Source organism: Pithys albifrons, chromosome 5 (genome assembly GCF_047495875.1).
Source record: "Pithys albifrons albifrons isolate INPA30051 chromosome 5, PitAlb_v1, whole genome shotgun sequence".
NCBI classification, from domain to species: domain Eukaryota; kingdom Metazoa; phylum Chordata; class Aves; order Passeriformes; family Thamnophilidae; genus Pithys; species Pithys albifrons.
This window is the reverse complement of record NC_092462.1, coordinates 67,619,420-67,645,259: the sequence shown is the minus strand read 5'-3', so window position 1 is coordinate 67,645,259 and position 25,840 is coordinate 67,619,420. Positions and strand designations below refer to the sequence as shown.

The 25,840-nt window shown below is 42.3% G+C and overlaps 1 protein-coding gene across 2 annotated transcripts; it reads left to right on the top strand.

The window, feature by feature from the left end:
* Positions 1-1,609: 1,609 nt before the first annotated feature.
* Positions 1,610-10,975, top strand: LOC139672592 (NELL2-interacting cell ontogeny regulator 1-like). 2 transcript variants are annotated; one of them, XM_071556957.1, is made up of 4 exons: positions 1,610-1,708; positions 3,776-3,918; positions 5,680-5,768; positions 10,454-10,975. In XM_071556957.1, exons 2-4 carry the CDS (start codon positions 3,795-3,797, stop codon positions 10,523-10,525), a joined length of 285 nt encoding a protein of 94 aa, XP_071413058.1. In that variant the 5' UTR covers positions 1,610-1,708; positions 3,776-3,794; the 3' UTR covers positions 10,526-10,975. The 2 variants fall into 2 exon arrangements, with proteins under 2 accessions (XP_071413058.1, XP_071413057.1); XM_071556956.1 differs by lacking the exon at positions 1,610-1,708 and adding an exon at positions 2,010-2,066.
* The last annotated feature ends 14,865 nt before the right edge of the window (positions 10,976-25,840 follow it).

Here is a 25,840-nt window from a genome sequence, read left to right as displayed (position 1 = left end):
ACTGCAGTTTTCCAGTTGAGAAAATTTTAGCTTCAGTGAAGAGATAAAAACAGTGCTTAACACAGTACATAGTGGGGAGAAGTGAATAAAGAGGAAATGTTCTTAAAACTCTAAAATAGAAGTTGTTCCTGGCAGGATAAATAGATTTAAGAGAAGGCTAAAGAAAGGACATTCTGGTACCTGGTATGGGATGCTTAGAGCAAGCACTTTGGCATCTGAGAATGGCAGAAATTAATATCTATGTTATTTTTCAGGAAGAGAGGCCAAGGTGTGAGACTAAAGAGCAGAGAATGGTCATGAATAAAGTTCTGCATTTGTAATTTGTGTATAGGCAAATACTAAATCAGACCAAATCCCTTATGGTTCTCTCTGCAAGAGCAATGCTAAATCTTGTTTTCCCCGAAGAACAGTCTCTAAAAATTATTTTACCCTGCTTCTTGGTATTGTGATGTATAAGGATGCCAGTACTATAAACCCCCCTTGACTCTGCTCATGGATGATGTAACTTCATATCGCAGCATAGCTACACACTGAACAACCTGAAATTTTAGCTTCTTACTTACTTGGATTAATGGGAGCAAACCATTCCTCTAGGGCTGTGCAGGAGAGAGGTTACAGAGCATGTTGAAAAGAAAAATGTTAGCCAGCAATTTAGTTGTAATTCTGAGAAGGAGTTTCTGCTCATGAAAGAAAAAAAAGGTTGTGTGCCTGACCTTTGCGGACATGGAGTGCCCCCAACTTTCACTGTGAAAGCATTGAAGATTGAGTCCTCACTGAACCAGCTAAAGCAAACACACCACACAGTCCCTTTGAAGTTCTGTGCACGCTCCCCAGTGCTGTGCCTGCCCTCAGCTGGGATCATTCTCTCTGTAACAAGAACTGCTAGTGTCTAATTTGTGATGGGAAATGTGTATTTGAAGGGGTGATGCAACCCCTGAACTTAGCTTTGCTTTGACAAAAGCACTTTTATCATCTGCACTCCATTTTATTTTTGCATTCAGCACAAGTCCTGTCACTGTTGTCCTGGAGCACAGCTTGTGGGGCATTGAAAGGGGAACAGAGGCTGGAAAATGGGGGTTAGGTTTACTCTGAGTTTGGACTCAAAATCTCACTCAGAGTTTCAGTGGCTGCACTGCTGCATGTGCCCTGAGACTGGAATCATACAAGTGCCCAGGAAAGCAGGCAGGAGTGCTTATGACCCCTGTAACTTAGAACCATTCAAACGACAGACAGTGCGCTAAACAATTCCTGAGTGCAATCCTATGGCTTGTCCTCATTTCCCATAAAGCAGGTGTAGTTTGTCATGGTTATTTTCAGGCTCTAGGGAAGCAAGTTACTTGAATCAAACACAACATCCAGCTGTGCAGTCTTCAGGAAAACCATTCAGCAGACTTCAGCAGAGATGAATCAAATGGCCTGGCTTTAAAAACCTTACCCAGAGCAGGTAAGTCACTGCTGGATCTTGCACATCAAACCAGAAACATTCTTCCCCAGACCTGGGAGACGCAGCCTGTGCCTCTTTAAATCTGCACTGTGTGCTGCAGTGCTCTGCATTGTTGCCATGGCAGAAATCTCCCCATAGTAATAACCTCTTTCAGGGAAGGTTAAAAAGAGACAGTGCACATGCTCAGAAATGCTGCACTTGTTCTCTTAGCAGTTTGCAGCGGCCATTTCAAAGAAACCGTCACAAAGACAAGAGAAAGATCAGGTACTGATATTTTTTCCTTTGTTAAAGGGGATGACTTTTCTCTTTCACAGAAGTCCATGCACAGATCTGTCTCTGTTCCCAGTTGCACTGCAAAGAGAGACCACCCTTGAAGCTTGTCATGATTATTCCTTGCTAAATCCCATGGAATGACTAAGGCAGGAGTTAGATGTGATTTAAGGTGATTGCTGCACTCAGGGAGCAGTTTTTTTGCACAGCTGAGCTTACTCTGGGGTGGGTGATGTGTAAGGTACCCTAAAAAGTTTACCAGAATGTCTGCTTTGTTTTGTTGAACCTTTGTAGTACTCAGTCAACTATGAGAACAGCCTTTGCCGCCCTTCATCAGGTACTTTCAAAAGAGGTTGGTATTATCCTAATGTACTGTTACTTGGAGACACTCTGCTGCATCGTGATGCAAAGACTTTGATTGTACTGGTTTTGATTGCAGATCACCGTTAATTAAAACAGAAACCCCAAGCCATGATTTTAGTCCCTTTATTTTAAGGATTGTGGAAATAGGAAAAAGGATCACATCAGATCTAAATACTGGGTGTGATAGGAAACCTGCTTATGAGGTTATAGAAATTACATTACCAGATTTTTTGTTGCTGTGGGCTCAAATACATCTATGACTCTAAATGCACCATGCACGTCTGTCTCTTGCCTCTGAACCACTCCCTACTCTTATGCTTAGGTTGAGGTGCACAGGAAGGGGATGTGTATAATGCTGCACCTTTCCTGGATGAATTGCTGTATTCCACGTGCTGCAAGTGTTTGTGCAGATTTTACAGCTTCAGAAAGGCTGTGTCTGAAGAGGTGGATTGCATGTATCAAAGAGCAAGCTTTTGTTCTGTGTTTGTGGCAAGATGGGGAAAACCCTTTCCTTTCCTGCCTCCCTCTATCCTCATTTCTAAATATGAAATACAATCTGTTCTGGGGAGTGCTGTACTCTTGCATTCAGTACATGCAGATTTGATGGTCTTACGCAACATCTTTTGCTTAGTGTGCACCAGCTTAAAAGTCAAAAAGAGGCAGAATGTTATCCTGCTTTCCCACGCTTAGCTGAAGAGATTTTTGTTTTATCGGATTTTATTTTATTGCAGTAACTTAGCCTTAGTTGCTTCTTTCTTTCTTCCATTTGAATATACAGGAATGAAAGGTAAACTTGGCTGAACTAAGGACCTTCCTAGCAGTTTGCCAGAATCCTTGAGGCTTGGATTGAAATCTCTAACAGACAGTTGTAGCTTGAGCCAGTCCCTCTTGATCTGAACAGTTTACCTGTCGGATCAAGAAAATATTTCATTTGAAACCTGCGGACTTATAGAAAATGTTACCTCTGTGTGAAGGGGAGCTGTCACTGAACCAAATTCTACCAGCTTCAGGGTATGGTGTGGTGTTCAGGAACAAATGGATGGCTGCAAATAACAGTCTGAAGCCCAGATTAGGAGGGAAAACATAAGGTGAAAGAGTTTTGATGCATTTATCATTAAAAGTTCTACCTGTGAACTTGTGGAGGTTTAACAAAAGTGTTTTCCTTCATCTGCTTTCATAGAGGAGTTTTTGTATTGGTGTGGTGTGTAATGCTAGTGTTACCTTTAGTTATTCTAGTTGTATAAAGAGGGTGTGTCAGTAGAGCAAGTAGAGGGTAAAGACCTTATTTCCAGGTTCTGGTCTATGTCAGCCAGCTCTGTAATCCCTGCAATTTTGATCTCAAAGTCTAACAGTGAACCAGCTCTCCAGATTCATGTGCTAATCTAGGACTTTGTAGTTAGAATAAACTCACAGAGCAGGCAAAGCTGCTGCCATCCCGGCTTGCAAATGAACCCAAAAACTGTCTGTGGACTTCTGATCTTGTCCTTCATGTCTAGGAATGTTTTTTCCCATTTTGGATTTATGTGCACTTCTGGAAAAGTGCAGAAAAGTTTTGTCCATGCTCTAGATCTGATATTTTGTTTTCTTTCAGAGGAAGACTGCCAGCATTTTAGCCATCAGGAACATTAATTTCTGTGTAAGAAAACCCATGTGTCCGTAGCATTCCTCACTAACTTGTTTATGTCTCTTCATAAACAGAGAAGCACCCATTCCCAACATGCTGGCACCCTGTCTTCTAAGAAGAGCCATCCTTACAGTTCCTTTAGTTTTTGTGGTTGTACTGCTCTTCATGGAACCTGTTAGAGCTGATCAAGAAGCAGGAACAGCCATACCAGCTGAAAGTATGTACTACCCTGCAGTCCTCCTATACAGCCCCTACTGTAGTTTTCCTGTTGCAGGACTTACATCACTGAAGCTTGTCCAAATAATTCAAACTATTTTGGTCATGTCTTCTGTACATTGTTTGAAAATCACAGCTTCATAGCATACCAGTGTTGTTTTGCTCCTGCATCCAAGGCTTTTCACTCTCTTATCTTTGTCTCCTGCCTGTTGCTGTCTTGCTTCTACCTGAAATTTGCCACTGTTCTGCACCTATTCTTTTGTATAGCCCTTTCACTGTGTTAGCCCTTTCTATGCCAGGAATCACCTTATTTGCTTTTCAGAGACATTACTGAGACTTGCTCTTTTTCAGCTTACATTGACTGTTGAGGATATTTCATTCTTGAGAATGTTTACTGTATTAAAGTAATTATTTTTTATTTTAAAAATTCACAGTGAAGATGTTAAGAAAGCATTTTTCAACACCTAGTCCTGTGGCCTTCAACCAGCTAAATTCTCATTTGCTGGGTTTTTTGAGTCTATTTTACATTATAAACATAATGACAAGTCCTTGCATCAAATTGTTGCTGTGAAAACTGCTGTTCTCTCCTTTTGTATACTGCAGTCACAGTAACACTAAAGTTGGGTGATGGTACAACAATGAGAGAATAGGTCTTTAATACTCCTTAATGTTTTTTCTTCTCTTTTTTTTTTCTGTTTTTAATAGTGAGTTAAAGAATTTGGCAGGCTTCTTTTCTCCATCAGGCAAAATTTCTGGTTGCTGGTTTGCACACAGATCATGAGCTGGAAGCTCACACTCCAGCTTATCACAGGCATGTAGTAATCAGTCCAACATTAAGTGTTTGCAAAATGGGCTGACAGTGACTTCAGGATTCTCCAACATCAGTCTAGGTTTCATCCTTTCTTCCTTACCAGACCTCAGAGAGCAAACTAAACCTGCATTCAGAATTTCTCACTAGCACAGTATTTCCAGTGAAGTTGTCAGCGAGGCTCAGGCACTGAGAGGCAAATAAGAGCATATGCACAGCCTGATGATTCAAAGACGTTTCATCATGTCTCTATTTGTTCTGTCTTGGTACTGCTATCTGTTGGGGCACAGCTTTGTGTTACATGATGATCCAGGCACAGCCTTGTAGCCCTCAGTCTGGGAATACTCTCTTAAACTCCGCAGTAAGTCCAGATTGCAGCAGTTCTGCTTATTAGCAATGCCCACTGAATGACAGGGCATTTGTTTAGACTAAGTTGCATCATATTCACAGTTAGAGGCTAAGTGGTCTGTCTTTGTGATATTGTAGTCAGTTTTATTCCATTAGCTCTCTATTTAGAGCTCAAGTTTTTGAGATCAGGAGGCAAGATTTTCCCAGGAACAGATTCATGATTTCAGAAGTAATTTCTGAAAAATCTGAAGATCAGGTTCAAAATGTGCTTTAGGTTAGTGGAGCAAAATTAAACACTCAAATTTTCATACTATGAACTGTGACAAGGAAGAGTGAAACAGCCATAAAGGAGGAAGAAAAAATTTAATGCAATTTTGTTGAATTAATTCTTTTGTCACTGAGAGACTGAGTGAACCATCCAGATGGATGCATTATCCATTTATGATAACCTAGACTGTTTAGGTGTACCTACATCAGTATACACTCTGTGGATTCTTTTCTGTAGCTCTTTCTGATACTCAAAATCACTGTTTCATCCTTCTAGTTAACTCTTCATGCCATATAGTCATGATTTTCTACTAAATGCTCTACCAAATGTTTTCCTAGGCCGTCCCTGTGTTGATTGCCATGCATTTGAGTTCATGCAGAGAGCTCTGCAGGATTTAAAGAAGACAGCATATAATCTAGACACACGGGTAAGGAAACATCAAATTTCTTCTTTTGTACTTTTTTAATATAGAAGAAAATGCTGTAGGTACAAGTAGATAAGGTGGCTGGATTTTGCAAAAACACTCAGTGAACTGTCCTGTCCTGTCTTCTAAAGTGAAGCTGGTTAATAACATTGCACCTCTCTGTGCAATAATCTGTGAAATTCTTCTGCCTTGGGGTTCCTGGATACCAGGAAGTACAGGGATGAGTGAACTGACCATCCTCAGCCTTGTATCCTTTTCTTGCCAAGATACAGCTATTAGTGCTGCTCTTCTCATTCCAAATGCTTTGAATTACAAATATTTGATTTTATATTAGGGGGGAGAAGGCGAAAGTATAATTTATATTTATTTCCCAAAAAGAGATAAGCAGCTCAAACAAAAAGCCTACTAAAATAAAATGCTCCCTTGCACATGCTTTTACCCCTGCGGAGATGCTAAAGGAGGAAACATCATCCATAGATAGTTCTTACATTTCTCTGATTTCATAATGATGAAAAATGCCACACAGTAGAAGAGCACAGGGAATGAAACTTGTTTGGCTTGCAGTCAGTGTGCAGAACTTGCTGCAGTTGGTATCTTCATTCAGGAGAGAAGTGAAATCTTTCTCTTGGTGCTGCAACCCACAATCTGTGTGTGGCTGTGTCCCAGGTGCTGTCAGATGGAGGTGTCCCAGGAGGGTGGCTTTGTCCCCACCTCCTGTGTACCCCTGAGCTGAAGTGCTATAGCTATGCTCTTGCAGAGATTTTTCAACAGAAGGCACTCAAACTTTTCTGTTTTTCTAATCTATGGTGAAGGTTGTTCTTAGTTCAAAGCCTATGAACTGGCATCTTTTAAGAATGGTTTGAGGTAACTTCAAGCAGGGTCCTTGACATTTAGGTGAAAATGCAAGTGCAGGAATGAAGACGCCCTGTATTATGACATACTACAAAACCCCAAGCAAACATTCCAATAGAACCAGATTGGTATGTAGCACATTTACTGCTAAACAAAATCTGTTCAATAATTACAGGTCACATATATTTTGGGCTTCATGAAGAAATCTTTGCTAATGAATACATCTTCTGTGTACAGCCCAAACAAGATGTTCAGATTGTGCTGTAAAATAGTTCTAGCACATCTTTTCACTCTTTTACAAACCTTTGAACTTTTCACCAGAATTTCTACATCTTGATTTAAAAATATCTCAACTCCTAAAGTCTTCTCTGGGTATCTGGCTATGGCAGTGACCTTTATGAAACCTTCAGCTTGCAGACCAAGAGAGAAACAGAGCAGGAGTAGCAATAAGAACCCCAAAGATAGCAACTCTACTTCAATACTTAAAAAACCCCTCAAAATAAAAGAAGGTGAAAGAGATAAAATGAGGATAGAACAAAGTCAGTTGCGATGAATGTCCCATTGACTTTCACAGTTGTAGATTTGACAGCAAGCCTGAAAATATGGCTTCATGATGTAGTCTCACCAAAAGAAACCTGTCACTTCCTTATCACTTTAAAATCTAAATAGTTGAGTCCATATTGAGGTCCTTCAGTTCCCCTGACTAGGACAGGCCTATTCTAGTCATTAAGACAGGAGTTCTGCCTACATCTTCAAAAGACATGGAAACATTTAATAGTGGAGGACTTTTTGGAACAGCCTTCTAGGGTATTTTAATTCTTACTTTTATTATTCAGCTGTGGCCCAATTTGATGCAAACTGAGAGTTTTAAGACTGTAGCTTTCAGCCACATACATATTTCACATTTGACTGTTTTTGTCTCTGTTGCTGCTTTGTGCGGCAAATATTTCTGTCCCTGAAAATATAATTCCCTTTGTTAATATTCCCACTGGATACAATAATTTCTTGAAAAAAACCTCTCTTGTTTGCAGGCAAGATTGTTAGAAGATGACTAAGCAGCTTTTAACTGTGTTGGAGGGTTAGGGATTGCCAAAAGAGAGGAATTTCTCATTTAATTCCTCCTGCACATCTCACCCTCCAGTCCTGTACAAGGGAAACCATATAGTTCTATTGCACAGCTCAAGAGCTTTCACACTTAATTTGGCCCTGTGTTGATCTACATGGTGTCTCACAAAGCAAACTGACTCTAGCATAGGTCACACCCCCTTTCATGGAGGCCATATGTTGTATCTCCTTTTCCAGAGCTGGATGTGTTTGTAACCTAAACTGATGTGAAGATCCCTTGCTAATTTTCAGGCTGGCTGGCTTTTACTCATGTGGCAAGAGAAGGGTCGCAGACCACCTTTGAGAGTCTGGCTTCTATCCATACATACACCAGATCTGTTTACCCCTCTGTATACTGTGTTCCACCCTTTTGTTGCTGCTGACCCCTTGGAGCAGGCTGCAGGCTGGATTAGTTGTTTTGGCAGTGATAACTAGCTCTGGGCAACATTTTCTGGGGATATCTGTGATTCACCACTCGGCCAAAGTGCTCCATGTGGCAGGTGCAGCTCTGATCATGAACTGGGGAGAGGGGTCTCTTACTGCTGGGAGGGAGCTGCTGCCATCCACCACCATTCAGTCAGTTCACAGCCAGCTCCCTGCAGCAGCTAAAAGCTGCTCAAATAGAGCCCCTCAGGGACACAGCCATAAAACAAATCCTGGAAAACAAATTCAGTCCATATGCACAGTTCACTCTAAGTCCACACAATAGACACTTATTTTCAGAACTCCAGCTCATTTTTCAGAGTTAACCAGTGGACGTTGCATTTCTAGCTGGAATTTAACAGCTTTTTTGTTGGTTCAGAATCTGGAGTTTGGTGGGTTTTGGTGGGTTTGTTTTGGTTTTTTCTTGTTTGTTTTGTTTTGGTTAGTTGTTGTTTTATTAGTTTAGGGTTTTTTTGTTTTTTTAAAACATATTTTAACCTACCAGGGAATAATATCAAATCTCTGTGCAAACAGTTTTGTGATCATGCTTTCAAAATAGTTAGCAAAGCTGTATTTAGTGCCATTCATTTCGTTCTTTATTGCTTTCTAAACTGTCAGTGGTTATTTGTAATGTTTAAAGTACTTTAAATTAGATGTGTCCCTGAAAATAAAAATAAAGGCTTGAAAATGTTATTAAAGATATATAAGATTGTAAGAAGCCTCGGGGCTTAGCTCCAAACACGTTGGCATGCTGTCAACCTCCCTTATTCAAACCATTGCAAATGATGTCAGAGGGATGGTTAGAAGGTGGTGATTGAGTGTCTTTTCAATGATTAGCGAAGCCTGATCAGATCTTTCCAGTTTTGCAGGGTAGCTGAAACAATCAAAAGTGATTCCTGATTTAATGTAGAACCACAGGGCTGTGTCTGGTCATTTATCATGTGGAAAAAAAGCCCTGAGCAGCAGATAGCTTGTCCTGCACTAAGAAGGCAAGTGGAAAGCGGGATGCTTCAGCCCAGCTCTGCTCTAAATGCCTTTAGCTGATGTGGGTCAATGGATAGCATGGGTTTTAAAATACAGCCTTTTATCACATGGTAACTCCATCTCATAGAAAAATCACAAGTCAGGAAGGTTAAGGATGAACTTGATTGCCATTTAGAGCTGGTGGTGTCCATAATGCCCTTTTTTGTGTAGCTGTTTATACCAGTAGGAATTAATTTGGTGAGTGGACTTCCCACAGCTACTGTGTTCCATGACAATAAGGAGGAAATCCTCTCTTGAATCAGCCTGGTTCTCAGATACAGCTTCAGCTCATGAACTGAGGTGAAGATGTAATGGTGATGTCAAACATCTGTGCTCCAACAAGCATCTACTGAAGTTACAAGCGCTCCAGACAGCCAGGAAAGTCAAAGTATGTGTGTGCTAGAAAGGAAGGATTCCCAAATTTCCTTATGCAGCCCTGCTATCTCTTCCCTGGTCCTCAGCCCTTTCTCACACAGGCAGGCTGAGAGGGGGCTGGCCTTTCTGGTCATACCCAAAAATTACCAGTCCATTCTCATTGCTTCAGAAATAGGTACCTGGGAGCAACAATGATCTCCTGATATTGATGAACCTCAGTTCAACTGGGTGGTCAGTCACTGGAACAGGGTCCCAAGAGAAGTAGTCATGGCACCAAGACTGCCAGAGTTCAAGGAGTGTCTGAACTATGCTCTTGGTCATACACTTCAGTTTTAGGTACTCCTGCAAGGAGCAGGGAATTACATTTGATGATCCTTATGGGTCCCTCCAACTGAGATATTCTATAACTAAATTATGCCTTACTTTCTTCATAGAACTTTCAACAGTGATCCCGGGCTGTAATATTCTAAATTTAATGTTTGAATCTGTTTTTAAGTAAAAGAGCATTCCTGAAAGGTTTTGAGATTTTTTTAAGCCTCTAATGAACGTCCAAGCTTACAGTTCAGTTTGTAGAAGTAAGATTGTAAGAAAGAAAAATAACTTTAAACAAAAATAACAGCACACCAGACACATACTGAATGGACTAATGTGAAAAACATGAATGTGTACTGCACTGAATTTCTCCATGTCACAGAATTATTGCCATCTTGGTATGCCAATTAATCCCAGAAAAGCTAAATTATTTTGCAGAGCAGTAAACAATAACTCTTGATTTTTACCCCAAGCCTCATCTCATGCAACCAGTTTCAAATCTTAGAATAAAAGTAAAATAGACTTTCCTTTGGGAGCTAATTAGTTTTACAATGCTGACACTTCTTTTTTAATGTTGCTTTTGTTCCCCCTCCTTATAGACAGAAACTCTGCTTCTTCAGGTGGAAAAGAGAAATCTGTGTGATTGTGTAGCTGCCAACCTACTGAACTGAATCCTGGAGGCCAGCTAAGGGGAGTCACCTGTTTATCAGTTTTTAAAATGCAGCTGTATAAAATAGACCTTTATGGAATTCATGTTGCAAGCATGTATGTCCCAATGTACTGATGGAATTGGGGGCCCGTGTCTTATGTATTTGTCTGTTCTGTACTTTTTAAAAGAGTACCCTCTTTTTGCACCTGCTGGCTTGCCAGTAATGACTCAATTCAATAAATCTGTTACTTAATATTAGAGTGGGGGAAAATGCACCTGCTTTGATTTTTGAACCAGACTTTGCCAAGTGTAACCCACAAGATAAATTTGACCAGCAGTGCTCTAGAGACACTTGCAGCTGTGTTTGTCTCCAGTATGAACATATCTCTGTGGCAACTTACCCAAGTTATACTGAGACAGGATGCAGTGGTCTCTGTAGACTTTGCCTGTGTATTAAAGATGATGGAACTCCTTTCTGTTTGTTGTCTGCACTGTGACCATCTTCAAGCACATTGTAGTTCTGTCTGCTATAATGAGGTGTGTGTCATGAGGATTTACGTGTGTGCTGTGCTTGGACCAAACCAGTTTATATCTCAGTGCTAGTTTCCTGTTAACCTGCATAAGAGTGTTGTTTTCTTCAATTAAAATGTTTAGTTTCTTCCCCTCCTTCCCTGGACACTCCATTCTTAAACTAGAGTACTCTAAATAGCTTTATCTTAGCAGGAAAAGGGGATAGAGTATGAAAAGAAGAATAAGGCTATGACTAGGCAGCCTTACCAGTTCCAGCTGTGCCAAATGTTGCCACCAGCAACTGCTCAGCATCACACTGAAGGAAAGCTCCATGCAGTGCCAAGAAGATCCTTCCTGAGAGTGTGCCTTATTTTACTTCAAGTATAATACAGGGATCAGGTCACACATGTTTGGTCCATTCTGTGATGTACTGAACTCTGAATGTTTTGGTTTTTCCTTGTAGTTGTCTTTGAAAACTGCTCTTTTTGTTTCAGACATGAAGAAAGACCCTGTGTACCTGAAGAAAGATCCTATGCACCTGAAAGCTGAGCCTTTTATTGTAAGATATTGTGTCTACTCACAAGCCTGAAGTAGGTTGTAGGTGCTTGGATTTTGTCTGATATTATTTGTAACTGTCTCAAATCATTCCAGCATTGCGACTGTGGGGTGCTAACTTGGCATGGGAAGTGGATGCGACATCTGAAGGCAAAAATCTCTTCAGCTGAATTTGGAAGAAAGTGCCTTCCTGTGGCCTTGCTTCTCTAACTAAACAAGTGTGACTTTGCTGGAGGTGGATGAGAGAGGAAACACAACCACTGCAGCTGTAGGTGTAGTAACAAACAACTGGGGGAGTAGGGAACACCATAGAGAGCCTGAGCGGCTTCCCAAACCTGTCCAGGGCTTAGAAAGCCAACTCCTGCACAGTGAAAAGTGCATCATGCCCTTTTTTGTGGGACCAGGACACAGGCCAGCACAGAAGCTCAGTGTGAACGGTAGAAGGGATTTTGATGTTTTTCCAAATTGTCTCAAGGAGCATCTGTGCTGTGTGTTTTTCACTAAGTCCATTCACACAGCCTGAGAGCACTTGCACTGCTCATACTGGGCTGCTTGGCAAAACCAGAGTCATTGCAAGCTTCACCTGCAGCTCCCCTCCCAGAGAGTGAGAAGGGGCAGCAGTCCTTACTCGTGCATGGCAGAACACTCAGGAATTCTGGAGCAAAGCCTCCTTGGAGGGCTTCAGCTGATCCTGGCTGTTGCAGAATTGTTTCTCAGAGCTTCTTGGCTTTTGTTGTACTTGGCTTGTCCCCATCTTGTTATAGCTTGGCTTTGTTCTTCTGCTTTGCTCTGGACCTGTCTTGTCTGTTCTCTCCAGTGCAACCTTCAGTCTGGCATTGCCCTCCTGCTAATTCCAGGGATTTCTCAGTGCACCCCTGGCCACCCATGCTGGTGAATCTGTGTGTAGCCACTGTGGGTGTGAGTGGTGGGGCTGAATCCCCTCAGGTCAGCAGCCCCTTTAGGTCCAGCTGGTAGCACTGCCAGAGCTATGAGTGGCACTCGAGTTTACCATGGAGAGAGTGAACATGGTGCTGAGCACACACTGGCATCTCATTCCCAGGGAAGGGGAATTCCCCTGTCCAGGGAAGCCATTTTGGGGGAGGGCCTCTTTTTACCTGAGAGCTGACATTCCCATTGCAGAACTTGGGGGAAGTCCCAGGACAGTTCAGTTGGTGAAAGCTCTGCTCCTGAAGCTGAGTTACTCTGTGACTGTCCCACAGGGTGCTGCAATCTCACCAGCGTGTTTTAGGTGTGGGCAGCAACCCAGCCATGGTCAGTCACTGGTTTTTCCAGCTGCTGAGTAATAAGGTGTTCTGGCACAACTGGAAACACCTGTGGATCTCCAGGAATTTTCTCTTGGTGTCTGCACAGACACTGGCTTGAACAAAAGCAAATCTGACCATGTGGAAATATTTTCTTTCAGTCGTTTTGCTACACCTTTCATTTTATGACTCACATTGTCAAAACTGGGGAAGTGAAACACAGACATAATTGGGCTGCTGCCCCAAGAGAAAGCAGCCAGGATGGGGATAGGTGGCGAGAGGGGAATAACTTTTTCATTCTCTTCTTCAGAATCTGAAAAATTAAAGATTCCTTTTAGTCTAAGAAGCTCTATTAGAATCAGAATTTTCCTAGTGGAGATTTTTGTATGATCTTTTAAAGCCTACCTTACCTATTTTCCCCTCATTGAATGATTGTTCTGTATTACCTAATGTTCAAAACCACCAAAATAGCAGGAGAACAGCTAATATGCCACCAGTTCTGAAAAAGGATTGGCAGAGAAGTCTGGGAATTGCACGCAGCAACTAGAATATCTGCTCTGGGAAAGTGAACAGAAACTTAAACAATTTGAATATGTAAAATCAGGTTTAGTATGACAGAGTGACAGATTCAAGACCGTTTTTTACCAAGAAAAAGTATATGGCAGAACCATATAAACTGCTGACACAAGAGCTAGAATAATCAGAAGTATTGTACAGACTGGGAGTCTTCAGTCTAGACAAGAAATGACTGAAGAGGATGATGGAAGTTTATAAACCCATGAGTAACCAGAGAATGGCTGTTTGCTGTTCCTGTGGAAACAAGAAGTGGGGTGCACTGAACAAAACCTGCTGGAGAGAGGATCAGAGCAAAGAGGCGGATGATGCTCTTGACCTACTGTGTATTTCAGTTGTGGAAGTCCTCACTGCAGGATGTTGCTGATGCTAAAAATTTACAAGGGTTTCAAAAGCAGCTGGTCAGACTCATGCCTTGTTAAATATAAAAACACGAGGGTCTCTGAACCACAGCTTGTCACAGGTTAACAGGGTTGTAGTAAGACATTGTAGTTGACCTGGTCTTATAGTTTTCCTATACCTTTCTTATTAGTAGATGTCAGGGTTGAGATACTGGTCTCAGAAGGACTTTTGGTGTGCTTTAGTACAGTTGTTCTTATGTGTAGTAATGGGCCACTTTCCAAGTTCATAAAGCAAACCTTGCTGTGCTCCAGAGAGATGCTTCTTTTTATCCCTTCAAAACAAACACTCAGAAATCTTGAAGTTCTGGGTTTCCACATTGCCCAAGGTCAGGGCAGCACAAAGTGGGCCAGTGGCCCTGATTCTGCACCCCAGTACATTGCAGAGACCTCTCCAAAGGGAGAAGTAAAGGTTCCTTCTTGAAGAGAAACAAATGGTACTGCAAAACATTTGCCTAGTACCAGGAAGGAGGTCGATGATTAATACCTCCTTCATAGTGTCCAAGCGCAGTCCTATTTAGCTTTCACTCCTTGCCCTATGGCCTTTCCTCTGCTCCTCTCTTTGCCTTTCACTCAAGCCACTGCCTTGGTTATCCTCTGTGCTGACTGCTGGATGCACAGATCATTTCTCCAGTGTTGTAAAGAAATCTTGCAATAATGCACTTGTGAGTAGCAAATACCTGTGCACGTGAAAAGTGTCTGAAAGTGGTTGTATGTTGCTGTGGTCATAGAATCCTTTAGATCAGACAAGACCTTTAAGATAATTGAGTCCATGCTGCTGAGCTGGGAAATCTCTTCAAGACTTACAGTCCCATGTCTTTGATGACTGGCATGGTTTTGCCTCTTGACCCTCTTCATCTACACATGCGGTGTTTTCTCTGTCCGCGGAAGGCCTGACAGTTTTTAGCATGGAAAATGGAAAGCTTTAGTACAAACTTTCTCTTCCCATCATACTTTAAAATGTCACTGTGCCTCCTACAAAATCCAAAGATCCCTGTTAAATCCAAATTGTTGTTACATATCTATCTCTCTGTCTCTCTCTGTCAGTCTCTGTCTGTCTCTGTCTCTGTCTGTCTGTCTGTCTGTCTCTCTCTCTCTCTGTCTATGTAAAATAGGGTCATGAAAACACACATGCATCCTTCTTGCTGTACACCTGGTGCCATTTTATTCCCTCTGCTCCATTATCTGGTGCCTCTTGCTTTGTGACTGCACTGAAAACTGTCTGGGGCAGAGAAGTTGTCATGTCAGTAACACTGTCATGTGTCCATCACACCTTTAGGTGTTGTCAACTTGTTAAGTACAAATCACAGTATAAAACATGCTGGCCTGTTGCTCCAGTTTCAAACATTTTATTTATTTATATGCATAGGTTTGCAGTTTAATCTTCATGCAGATATTCCTTAATCTTCAACTCCACTTGCTTTTCCAATGGCGACTTTGGAGAGATGGGGAGTGAATGGTATTTTCAGGCCCTCAAACTGCCTGAAATTTAAAAAGTGTCTTAAAACATAAGAAGACTTTCAGGCACAGATGCCATGAGAAAGGAAATGCTAATATCTGCAGATACTCTATTTTTTACATTGATCTGCCTACACTTTTCTTTCCTGATAGTCAGGGCTGTCGTCATCTGATTCCTGGTCTGAACCATGCACTTTCTGAAAATCTGCTACATATCAGCTTGTCTTCATTAGCCTTGAGCACCTTTTGCTGTTTAAATCAAAGTAAGTGAGATTGCACTTTTCTGGTCGTTTAAGTGACAAAACTATAGTTTGTTCTCTTTTTCAAGAGAGTCTGAAAATGGAACAGGACTGGTAACCCTCCCGTTATTCTTCATATAGCTTCTCTCTTCTCTGAGAGTCCAAATCAGCTGGAAAGACTGTTGGCTACTGGTGATGCCAGTTAGACCATTTTTGCAGTTTGGGATGTGTGTAAATTTTTAAATAAAGAGACAAAACAGTTACTATTTAACTTTAAGTGCAAAGAGCATTTATAGCATGACATTTTGATATATAAAAGGATATTTATATAAGGGACTTTTACAAAACAGAAAGTGCAGGAGCTTTTCTTTATAAGAGAGTTGTGTCTAGTCGAAATTAGTGGAAATATCTGCTAAGAGAAAGTACATTTTAATGTCAAATCTGGACTAACTTTTGAGCAAACAGATGTTCATTTCAGCAAACTGCCATTTTGTGTGGCTTCTGCACTTCTCCTTTGCAAAAATCCCAACAGACTTTAAAGTTCCCAGTGATCCCAGGTTTAATGAGGTTATATCTATCCAGCTTTTATTTAGCATAAAAAGATGACCATGTTTTCACTCCGAAACTTTTTAGTTTATTTTAGGTCTGGGGAGAAACACAAACTTCGGGACCAAAACCAAAGTTACCATCGTTTGTGACTGCTTATAGTCAAGGCTTTCATGGAGGCCATTTGCAGTGCTACATGTTGACTTGCAAAGTTCTGGGCATTGTGGGTTACTTTTCTTCCCCAGTTAAAGAGCAGAACTTCATCCATGCAGTAAATCTGATACACATGGTTGCTTGCCTAAGCAGCTCTTGCATTCATCCTGTACTATATATACACTGTAATACAGGATCCAGCTTGTGAACCATATCTGGTTTCAGCCAACAGCACTGAATATAACTAATGCACAATTTGGTTTTGCATTGAAGCTGAACTGAACAATGTTTAAATGCCTTTTTTCAGCTGGTATATTTCACATTGAAAGCAGGATTTGTTTTATATAAAATGTAAAATCAAATTTCGCTTTTACCCATGGAAGCTTGAACCATGCCCTGGAAGTCTAAAATAAAATGTGTTTTCCCCACCTGCCCTTTCTGTATGCACAGACAGGCTGTGCAGAGGAGAACTGCCTGTGCTTTTTGTTACTCCAGTTTTGATAGCCACAGAATAATCCCAGAACTTAAAATATTAACCAACAGGTTCATAGAATTATAGAATCATACAACCTACTGAGCTGTAAGGGACCCACCAGGATCATAAAGTCCAACTCCTGGCCCTGCACAGGACACCCCAAGAGTCACATCATGTGCCTGAGAGAGAGTAGTCCCTTCACTATCCTTGAGGCCCTCCTTTGGATGTTTTCTAAGAGTTTTATGTCATTTTTCTATTGTGGTGCCCAAAACTGCCTCAAGGACTTGAGGTGAGGCCACCCCAGTGCAGAGCAAAGTAGGACAATCCCCTCCCTCGCCCGGCTGGCGATGCTGTGCCTGATGCCCCCCAGGACAGGGTTGGCCCTCCTGGCTGCCAGGGCACTGCTGACTCATATTCAACTTGCCATCAAAACACATGAAAGGATTTTTGCACACTATTCACTACAAGTAAGTAATGCTTATATTTTCCTAGACACAATAGCAAGACAAATAGCTCAGGCTTCATCCTTAGTGGCATTCAGTCAAAGTACACAAACAGCACACAACCCTTGCCAATGCTGTAAATTGACCTCATGCCCAGTACAGTGATGAGTTGCTGGATATCCAGCAGTCCAGTGCAAACCTCATATATAAACTAGGAAAACTGGTACTTTGCCAGTAGTTCTTACTTTTTCTTGGAACCAAAAGCCTGAACTGACCTTCATTTCACAATAGATTGACAACAGACCCTCCTGTCTAGCTGAAAGCATTCTAGGCTTTCAAATGCATTTAAAGATGCTTGTCGTAAAGTAAACAATATTTCACGGAGGATGAAGGGCACCATATGACTATCAGTATGATTTAGGTAGAATGCCCTTTACTGATACCCTGCAAATGGTTTATATAGGGTCAAAGCTATGTGCTAATTAGCTAAAATGATTCTCACACCATTAAGCTACGTTTCTAATTGGTTATATTCCATATCTCACAAGTCCAGTGTTTTGATGAAATGACCTAACAGTTCTCAGGTGAAACTCCAGAGTTCTTATGTGAAAGTCTGAGGAGTTATTATGTGAACTCCTGGGGAGTGATTTCCTTCCTACCACTCAGCAGCAGCTGTGCTTCTATTTGTTCTTTGCTGGTAGCTGTTTCAATCTCACCGAGTCCATACAGATCTGGATTGCTCACATTTCATTTCTCTCTACCTACATTGTCACTCTTGGCTTCAGTTGGTATTTTGAGAACTGATCAAGCCTAAGCGCTTTCTCATGTCTTACACTGTGGTGAAAGAGGCCTCTTGGAGCTGACTAGTTCCTACATCAAAGGATCTTAGTACTAAGTTTATATCATACTCAGTTTGCAGCCACATCCCTGTTTTGCAGTGTCACATGGACTTTGTTGGAACAGCTGCAGTGTCTTGAAGCCTTGCAGCCTGACCAAGGTTCAGCTTGTGGTTGGAACTCTTGAAGGGTTTTCCAGGAAGCTCAAAGATAGGGAACTTGTCAAGCAATGATTCCAAAACCAAACCAGTCATTTAATGAGGGAGTTCCCTCCCTACCGCCCCCAAACCTCTGACAGTGTTTAAAGAAGATACTGAGCCATCAAGCAAAGGTGAATCATTATCTCATGGCATGAAGGACAAGGGAAGTATAGGGTGATTTAATTTTCAGTTCTTCTCAAGGCCTGAGATGGCTGTCAGAAAAAAAGACAATACAATTTATTCTGTTTATGGGCTAGAACATCTGACAATGCACCAGCCTCTCACCTCTCAGTTGATCAACAAGACTGTGATATACTTCTTTAAAAGAGGATTACGGGCCCTGTCAGCTGCTCTGCAGCCAAATGTCACAGAATTCTTTTATCAGTGACTCATCCCAAAATAGGGATGTTTTCTAGCCATCATACTTGCTTAGACCAGAAAAATATTACCTTTGTCCTGATGAACTGAGGAAGGAGAAATAATTAGTCTGAACTTCAGATGCTGCACAAGGGCAATGCTTTTCTCCCAGGGTGTCTGTGTTCATGCTGGAATTACAACACAGAGAGCTGGAGTGTGACTGCCTGGGGAGCAAAATTATTCTGAATTATAGAATCAGGTAAAACAGGAAAAGAAAGGTATCTGTAAAAACCCATCCAGTCCATCCCTTGTCTTTATGCAGGGCCAACTATTCCGGTGCCATTCCGAAATGATGTCTAATTTATACCTGCAGGCTTAAATATTCCACTGCCTTTCACAGGCAATCCCTCCCAGTGCCATCTTCATTATTAGGAAGTTTTCTAGGGGCCTTGGTGGTGGTTATTTCTCCTGCTCTTGGTGTCTCTGATAGTTCCTAGTATTGCAGTGACTAAAGATGTAGCACTGCAGCTCAAACCTTCTGCTGAAGGCAGTCTGAGCTCCTGCACCTTTTTTTTTTTTTGCATATCCCAGTATAGCTGCAAATTCTTTGGCAATGGCAGGATATTGTAAACTGATTTCAGCTCATGACTCCCTACTTTCACCACAGAAGTGCCACTTCACTTCCTGTTCCCCATTCTAAATATGAGCTGTTGATTATTCCTGATAAAGTGTAGCACCTTGTTCTCAGTTTTATAAATTTTTTACTATTTTTAGACCATTTTTCCAACTTGTCTGTCTGAGTTAGAATTCTAGTCCTCTCCACCAGCACTGCTTATAACCTCCACGCTGATTTTACATCTTAAATAACCTCTTTACTTATTCATTATCCAAGTTATTAATGAAATGCTGAATAACTCTTAAACTGAGTCTTTGCAGACCTGATGTGATACATCTCTCTGTGGTGACAGTGACCCATTGCTAACTCTCAGCAGTGACCCAGATGGTTTTGTTGGCCTTTCCTTTGTTGGCAGTTTCCTTTGTTCGCTTCTGACAATGCTGTGTGATACAGCAGTAGAGATATCCCTAAAGTTGATAAAATTTAGCTTTTCCTATCTGCAAGGCCTGCTACCCTGTCACAGAAGGATACCAAAATAGTTTGACTTGATTCTTGACAAACACATCTTGTTTGCAATTCCAGTTCTTGTTTACCCGATATTTACAAACTGTTGGTGGGATTATTGCTTCTAAAACATTCTCAGGGATGGACAGTAAATTGGTTTGTGTGTCATTTTCCAGTTTCTCTTCCTCCTTTTTGAAACAGTCACTGCTGTTTTACCCTATTCCATGGCTGGGATAACTCACATCTTCCCTGAGCTCTCAGCAATAATTGCTGATAGTGGTTATTTCAGGTTCTTCTTTAAATGTCCTGAGGTAGGTCTAGTGATAGCCCTGTGTAAAAAGAGAGGTCTAGGCAGAAAAAAAACAAGAAAAGGGACCTGTTAGAAATGTATGAACATCTGTAACCAAAGTAAATTTCTGCTAAATGTTCTTAACCAAAACATGTTCAGTTGTGTTAGCCTTCTGCTCACTAGCCCGTGTTACTTGGGTTGGCAGATTAAACAGATGCTTAACCCCGTGTTACTTTCTAGTCATCAACTTGATTAAGTTTCCACTTCTGCTGAACAGAAAGCAAACTCTTTCCTTGGGTTTTGTCTTCCTTATTTTACTCTCCTTGTGTTTTTCTGGGATTATACCTGTATTCTCTTGCCACTCATTTATACAAATAATAGTCACCAGACATAGATTTTTCTCTCTCTGTGCCGCCTTCTTCTTTTTGAGTCCAGCAAAGGGTTTATGGCCATCTTAGCAGGCAATGATTCAGCACTTCACATTAGACTGAGATTAACCATCTTATTTGCCATGTGTACCTGTGATGATTCTAAAATCAGAATCTTTGCCAGCATCTTGCTTTTACACACACATATTCAACTCAGGCCTTTATTGTTTTAACTAGATGATTTTCACTAGATATATGTGTTTTCTTCCTCCACTTCAAAGACATAACTTGAAATACCTGTAACACTTAAGCATCAGTAAAAGATTTTCCAAAGAAGCTACCAGATGTCTATCCTTGCTAATCATCTTCCCTTTAAATATCTGATGTTTCTGATTATTTTGAAGGAACCTCTTTTTTTGGTTAGTAAACAACTATTAGGTGTGTATTCTCTGTATAAAAAGAAAATGAAGTATAAATATTTCTGATAGCCCTCTGGGAGTCACTATGATATTCTTCAGACACTAAATGAACTTCTGTGAATATTCTGGAATTTTTAGTACTGGTATCCCTTAGTCATGGTGGTTGGCAATAGTGAATGTAACAGCAAAGCAAGTCATTCAAGTGCTGTCATGCTTCTATCTTCCTCAGCTTTGCTGGAAGTGAGAGAATAACACAGATTTCTGGAACTTTTCCATGCAGACTGGCTCCTGTTCCCTGTGAATTGAGAACCACACCTTGGACCACACAGTTCCGTTAGCAGGAGGAGTTGGAAATTTTTTCCATGTTTCTTAAAGACCATGGCATTTGACACAAAAACTGGACAGACTTTCTAAGTGCAATGTCTGACTATTTTACATTGACACTGAACAATTAAAAAAGGACATTATTTTAAGCTTAATAGTGTATGTGACACCAAAATAACACCTTGCATCTCACAAAGTGGTGGATATAGAATGTCCTACTGCTGATCCCCCCCACTGTCACAGGTGGGATCAGGCTCAGTGGTGCTGTACAGTCTGGATGGCAGCAGTCCTGCTAAGCAAGGACTCCTTCTGTGGTGCTCTTACAGGATTAAGGCTGGATAGTGGCGCATTGAGCAATCAGAAACCAAGACAAACACAGTCCATCCTCTCACAGAGAAGCTCTGTTGGATGCGTGTACATCTATGCAAAACTTTGCTGTGATATACATAGAATCATAGAATCATAGAATCGATTGGGTTGGAAAAGACCTCCAAGATCATCGAGTCCAACCCTTGGTCCAACTCTAGTCCATTTACTAGATCATGGCACTCAGCGCCACGTCCAATCTGCGTTTAAAAATCTTTTAGAGGTGGTGAATCCACCACCTCTCTGGGCAGCCCATTCCAATGCCTGATTACTCTCTCTGGAAAGAATTTTTTTTCTGATATCCAAATTAAATTTCTCCTGGCAGAGCTTAAGCCCGTGCCCCCTTGTCCTATTGCTGAGTGCCTGGGAGAAGAGACCAGCCCCCACCTGGCTAGAACTTCCCTTCAGGTAGTTCTAGACAGTGATGAGGTCACCTCTGATCCTCCTCTTCTCCAGACTAAACAACCCCAGCTCCCTCAGCCTCTCCCCATAGGGTTGTGCTCCAGTCCCTTCACCAGCCTTGTTGCTCTTCTCTGGACTCGCTCCAGCACCTCAATATCCTTTCTGAACTGAGGAGCCCAGAACTGAACACAGTACCCAAGGTGTGGCCTCACCAATGCAGAATACAGGGGAAGGATCACTTCCCTGGTCCTGCTGGCCACGCTAGTTTTGATACAGGACAGGATCCCATTGGCCTTCTTGGCCACCTGGGCACACTGTTGGCTCATGTTGAGCTTCCTGTCAATTAGTACTCCAAGGTCCCTTTCTGCCTGGCTGCTCTCCAGCCACTCTGTGCCCAGCCTGTAGCGCTGCAGGGGGTTGTTGTGGCCAAAGTGCAGGACCCGGCACTTGGCCTTGTTGAACTTCATCCCACTGGAATCAGCCCATCTCTCAAGTCTATTCAGATCCCTCTGCAGAGCCCTCCTGCCTTCCAGCAGATCGACACTCCCTCCCAACTTGGTGTCATCAGCAAATTTGTTGATGATGGACTCAATCCCCTCATCTAAATCATCAATAAAGATGTTAAACAGGACTGGCCCCAATACAGACCCCTGGGGAACACCACTGGTGACCAGCTGCCAGCTGGATGCAGCTCCATTCACCAGCACTCTCTGTGCCCGACCCTCCAGCCAGCTCTTAATCCAGGAGAGGGTACACTTGTCCAGGCCATGGGCTACCAGCTTTTCCAGGAGTATATTATGGAAGACAGTGTCAAAGGCCTTGCTGAAGTCCAGATAGACCACATCCACAGCCTTCCCCTCATCCACCAGGTGGGTCACCTGATCATAAAAAGAAACCAGGTTGGTCAGACAGGATCTGCCCCTCCTAAACCCATGCTGACTGGGTCTGATCCCTTTTCCACCCTGAAGGTGCTGTGTGATTGCACTCAGGATGAACTGCTCCATAACCCTGCCAGGCACGGAGGTCAGGCTGACAGGCCTGTAGTTGCCAGGGTCCTGCTTGCAGCCCTTTTTGTGGATTGGGGTGACATTGGCCAACCTCCAGTCATCTGGGACCTCCCCAGAGAGCCAGGACTGTTGGAAGAACTTTCAGGATGCATCAATCCTCAGAATGATTCAAGACTGGATTACACCAGAGCTCTTCCAGAAAGGCTGTCAGGTAAGGGTGTCACCAAAATGCACCAAACATGCAGCCCATCCTCATGTGACAGTTGCAAAGCCATTATTCAAAAAGTGAGTATCAGAGATCCTGGTATTAGTAGCAAAAGTATTTAATATGTTTCAGTACTGAGTGGACAACATGGAGAGGAAGAAGTTCCATGCTCCCACAGAAGCAGGACTGTGAACTGTACTAAGATTTGATATCCTGCCAGTGAGGACCTACATTCATGACAACTTTTAGTGAAGAAACCTCTTCCAACCCACTGTTATTCTGTTTTTAGCTAGGATCCCTCATTCAGCTGTAAAACATGTCTACAGCTTCATATATCCAGGATCCTCCAATCCACACAAGCCTGCTATGTAGGGACATTCTTCCAGGCATAACCTCATCCCTGCCCAGATGCAGGGACACATCCAGCACTAGAAAGCCAAGGCAATAGGTAGTAGAAAAGAGTTGCATAGTTCATAGTTCTTTCTTGTGGATACAGACCCTAATGACAAGATACCACCAAACCACATGTAGGAATTCTTGTAGTCTTGTCATCTTGGGAATGACTTGTTTCAGGACCTTCATCTTCTCTTTATCCCAAATTTTCCCAAGTTTTCCCCTCTGATCCCCTTTTTTACACTCTGCAGTTGTTTAAGATGGGTGACATCTCTACTCACTTCTGTGGCTGCCCTTCCTCCCTGAAATGTCTAATTCCTTCCCTTACCTCACTGTGGGTTGTTCTGCTTGTTTTACCTACTTACTGAAAAGACCAAGCAATTATAACAATTATAAAAAATATTTACAAAGTAGTTACAATTTTAGAAAGTACTATATTGATACATTGAAAAAATACTAGAACAAACAGTGCTTTTTACCCTAACAAAGGTTATTGTCCTTGCAGGCAATTCCTTTAAGACCTCATGTATAAAAAGTAAGTTGTAGCCATGGGACCATAATGAGGGTATGGACAAGAAACACATATGCCAGGGTGAATGGAAGTGTAAGGTTTGGATTTTGTGTCAGAATTTCTATTTGGTGTTATTTAAAATTGCAGATCAGGAATAGACTATGTGGCCAGCCCTAGATGGGTGTACAGTCAAACTGTACAAAGTTGTACATATCCTGGTTCTTATAGAACTGCCCCTTTATTGGGCACCTGAGGCCTGTGAAGAGACAAAGAATGTAAAACTGGGCCATCTTACACAACCTCACTTCAGGCATCCAGCTTCAGATCTTGGATTGGGAGTCTCAGCTTCTCATAAAGCCAGTGGAGCCTTTTTGGTGCACATGTGTGCCCTGACTCACCTTATGAAGACCCCATTGACTGAGACCTTCATTAGCACCTTCTACAGAAGGCAATTTGAGTTTCAGTTGCACTGTGGGCTAAAAATTTGGCAGTGTGTCATTCTTGTAGGAACTGCTTCCATAGCTCTGGGCTGCCCTCTGCAAAGTCCTTTCTTGCATGCACAAGGCAATTCCACCTTGCCAGGGAAGTCCTTCAAGATAATTTTTAAACAAGTCTGATCCAAAACCACAAGCATTGGAGGGAGGGCTGTCAGAGGTAATTCTGAAGAAGCCACAGGAGCAAGTGAAATAGAAGCAGAGTACATTGCTACTGACAGTCCCTAGGGCAGAAGAAAGTCAGGGATACACTGTGTCTCGGTCTGGGAAGACTGATACCTTTATAGCCTGGCAGGTTGGTTATTCTGTACAGACCAGGAAGGCTGGATTCTGCTCCTTGGGGAGAGGAGATGGAATGTCCTCCCATGACAGAATGACAAAGCCATGAATTGAACAGATAAGTTGCAAAAGATGAGTCTTTAACCACGTTCTGGGTCAAGCAGGTAAGCATTAGAGCACCTCTTTTCTGAAAGGTATCATCTCCTCTTTCTGAATGCTTGGTTTAAGCCAGGTGCTTACACAGGTCCCCTATCCAGGAAGGCTCATGCTTAAGCTTTGCAGGACATGGCCTATTAGCAGAATCCCAGATCAAGGGCTGAGTTTGAAGCAAGGATTCCTAAAGTTTTGCAGTGCATAGGTTTTGGCTGGGCTGTTATCATGGTTACCTAGTGTGATGCTATGCAGGATCCCTATTCATGGTCAGTCATGTGCCAGGGGTGCTATTGTCTGTGGGAGAAGACCCAGGATTTACTAATTGGCAAGAGTATTACAAACGCTGGATCGACGAGGATGTGGACTTTATAAACCTCAATGTTCCTAATATTGATATTTTACACAGGATCTACAAGGACTTGGTCCCGTGGTGTAATGGTGAGCACTCCGGACTCTGATCACAAGGTCGTGAGTTCGAGTCTCAGTGGAGACCGTACCGGGCAGTTAAATGCCTCCCTGCCATCCGATCCTGTCAGATCTCGGATGCTCAGCAGGGGTCAGCCCTGATTAGTACGGGGTGCTGTAGACAGTCCTGAGAACTTCACTGTCACTGTCCAAGTTCGCTCGGCTATGGCAGATGGACCTTGGGACTTAAACGGTGGGGCCAGTTCTGCGCACGCTGAGCCTCACCTAAAAAATCCACTGCGCAGGCTCGAAGGGCACACCCCCACGTGGAGACAGCCCTTCCCAAATTTTCGTTCGCGAAGTTTGGCCATACAATACAATACAAGGACTTGGTCATTAACACCCCTTATATTGATACCTCAGTGGTGTAATAAAAAGTGCATCACAAACTTGTCCTCCCCATTGTGTTTTTCCCTTAGTCATTCCCTGTCCAAGCTGCTTCTTCCCCTAATCCCCTAGGGTTCCTTTCCCACCACTTCTCCCTATTGGTTTATTGTGAAGTCCCACCCTTATCCCCCATTGGTCCGTTTTCAATCC

Coding starts and splice junctions, on each gene's coding strand:
- LOC139672592 (XM_071556957.1), top strand. CDS start 3,795: ATGCTGGCACCCTGTCTTCTAAGAAGAGCCATCCTTACAGTTCCTTTA. Junction 3,919..5,679: donor AACAGCCATACCAGCTGAAA/GTATGTACTACC, acceptor ATGTTTTCCTAG/GCCGTCCCTGTGTTGATTGC. Junction 5,769..10,453: donor CATATAATCTAGACACACGG/GTAAGGAAACAT, acceptor CCCTCCTTATAG/ACAGAAACTCTGCTTCTTCA.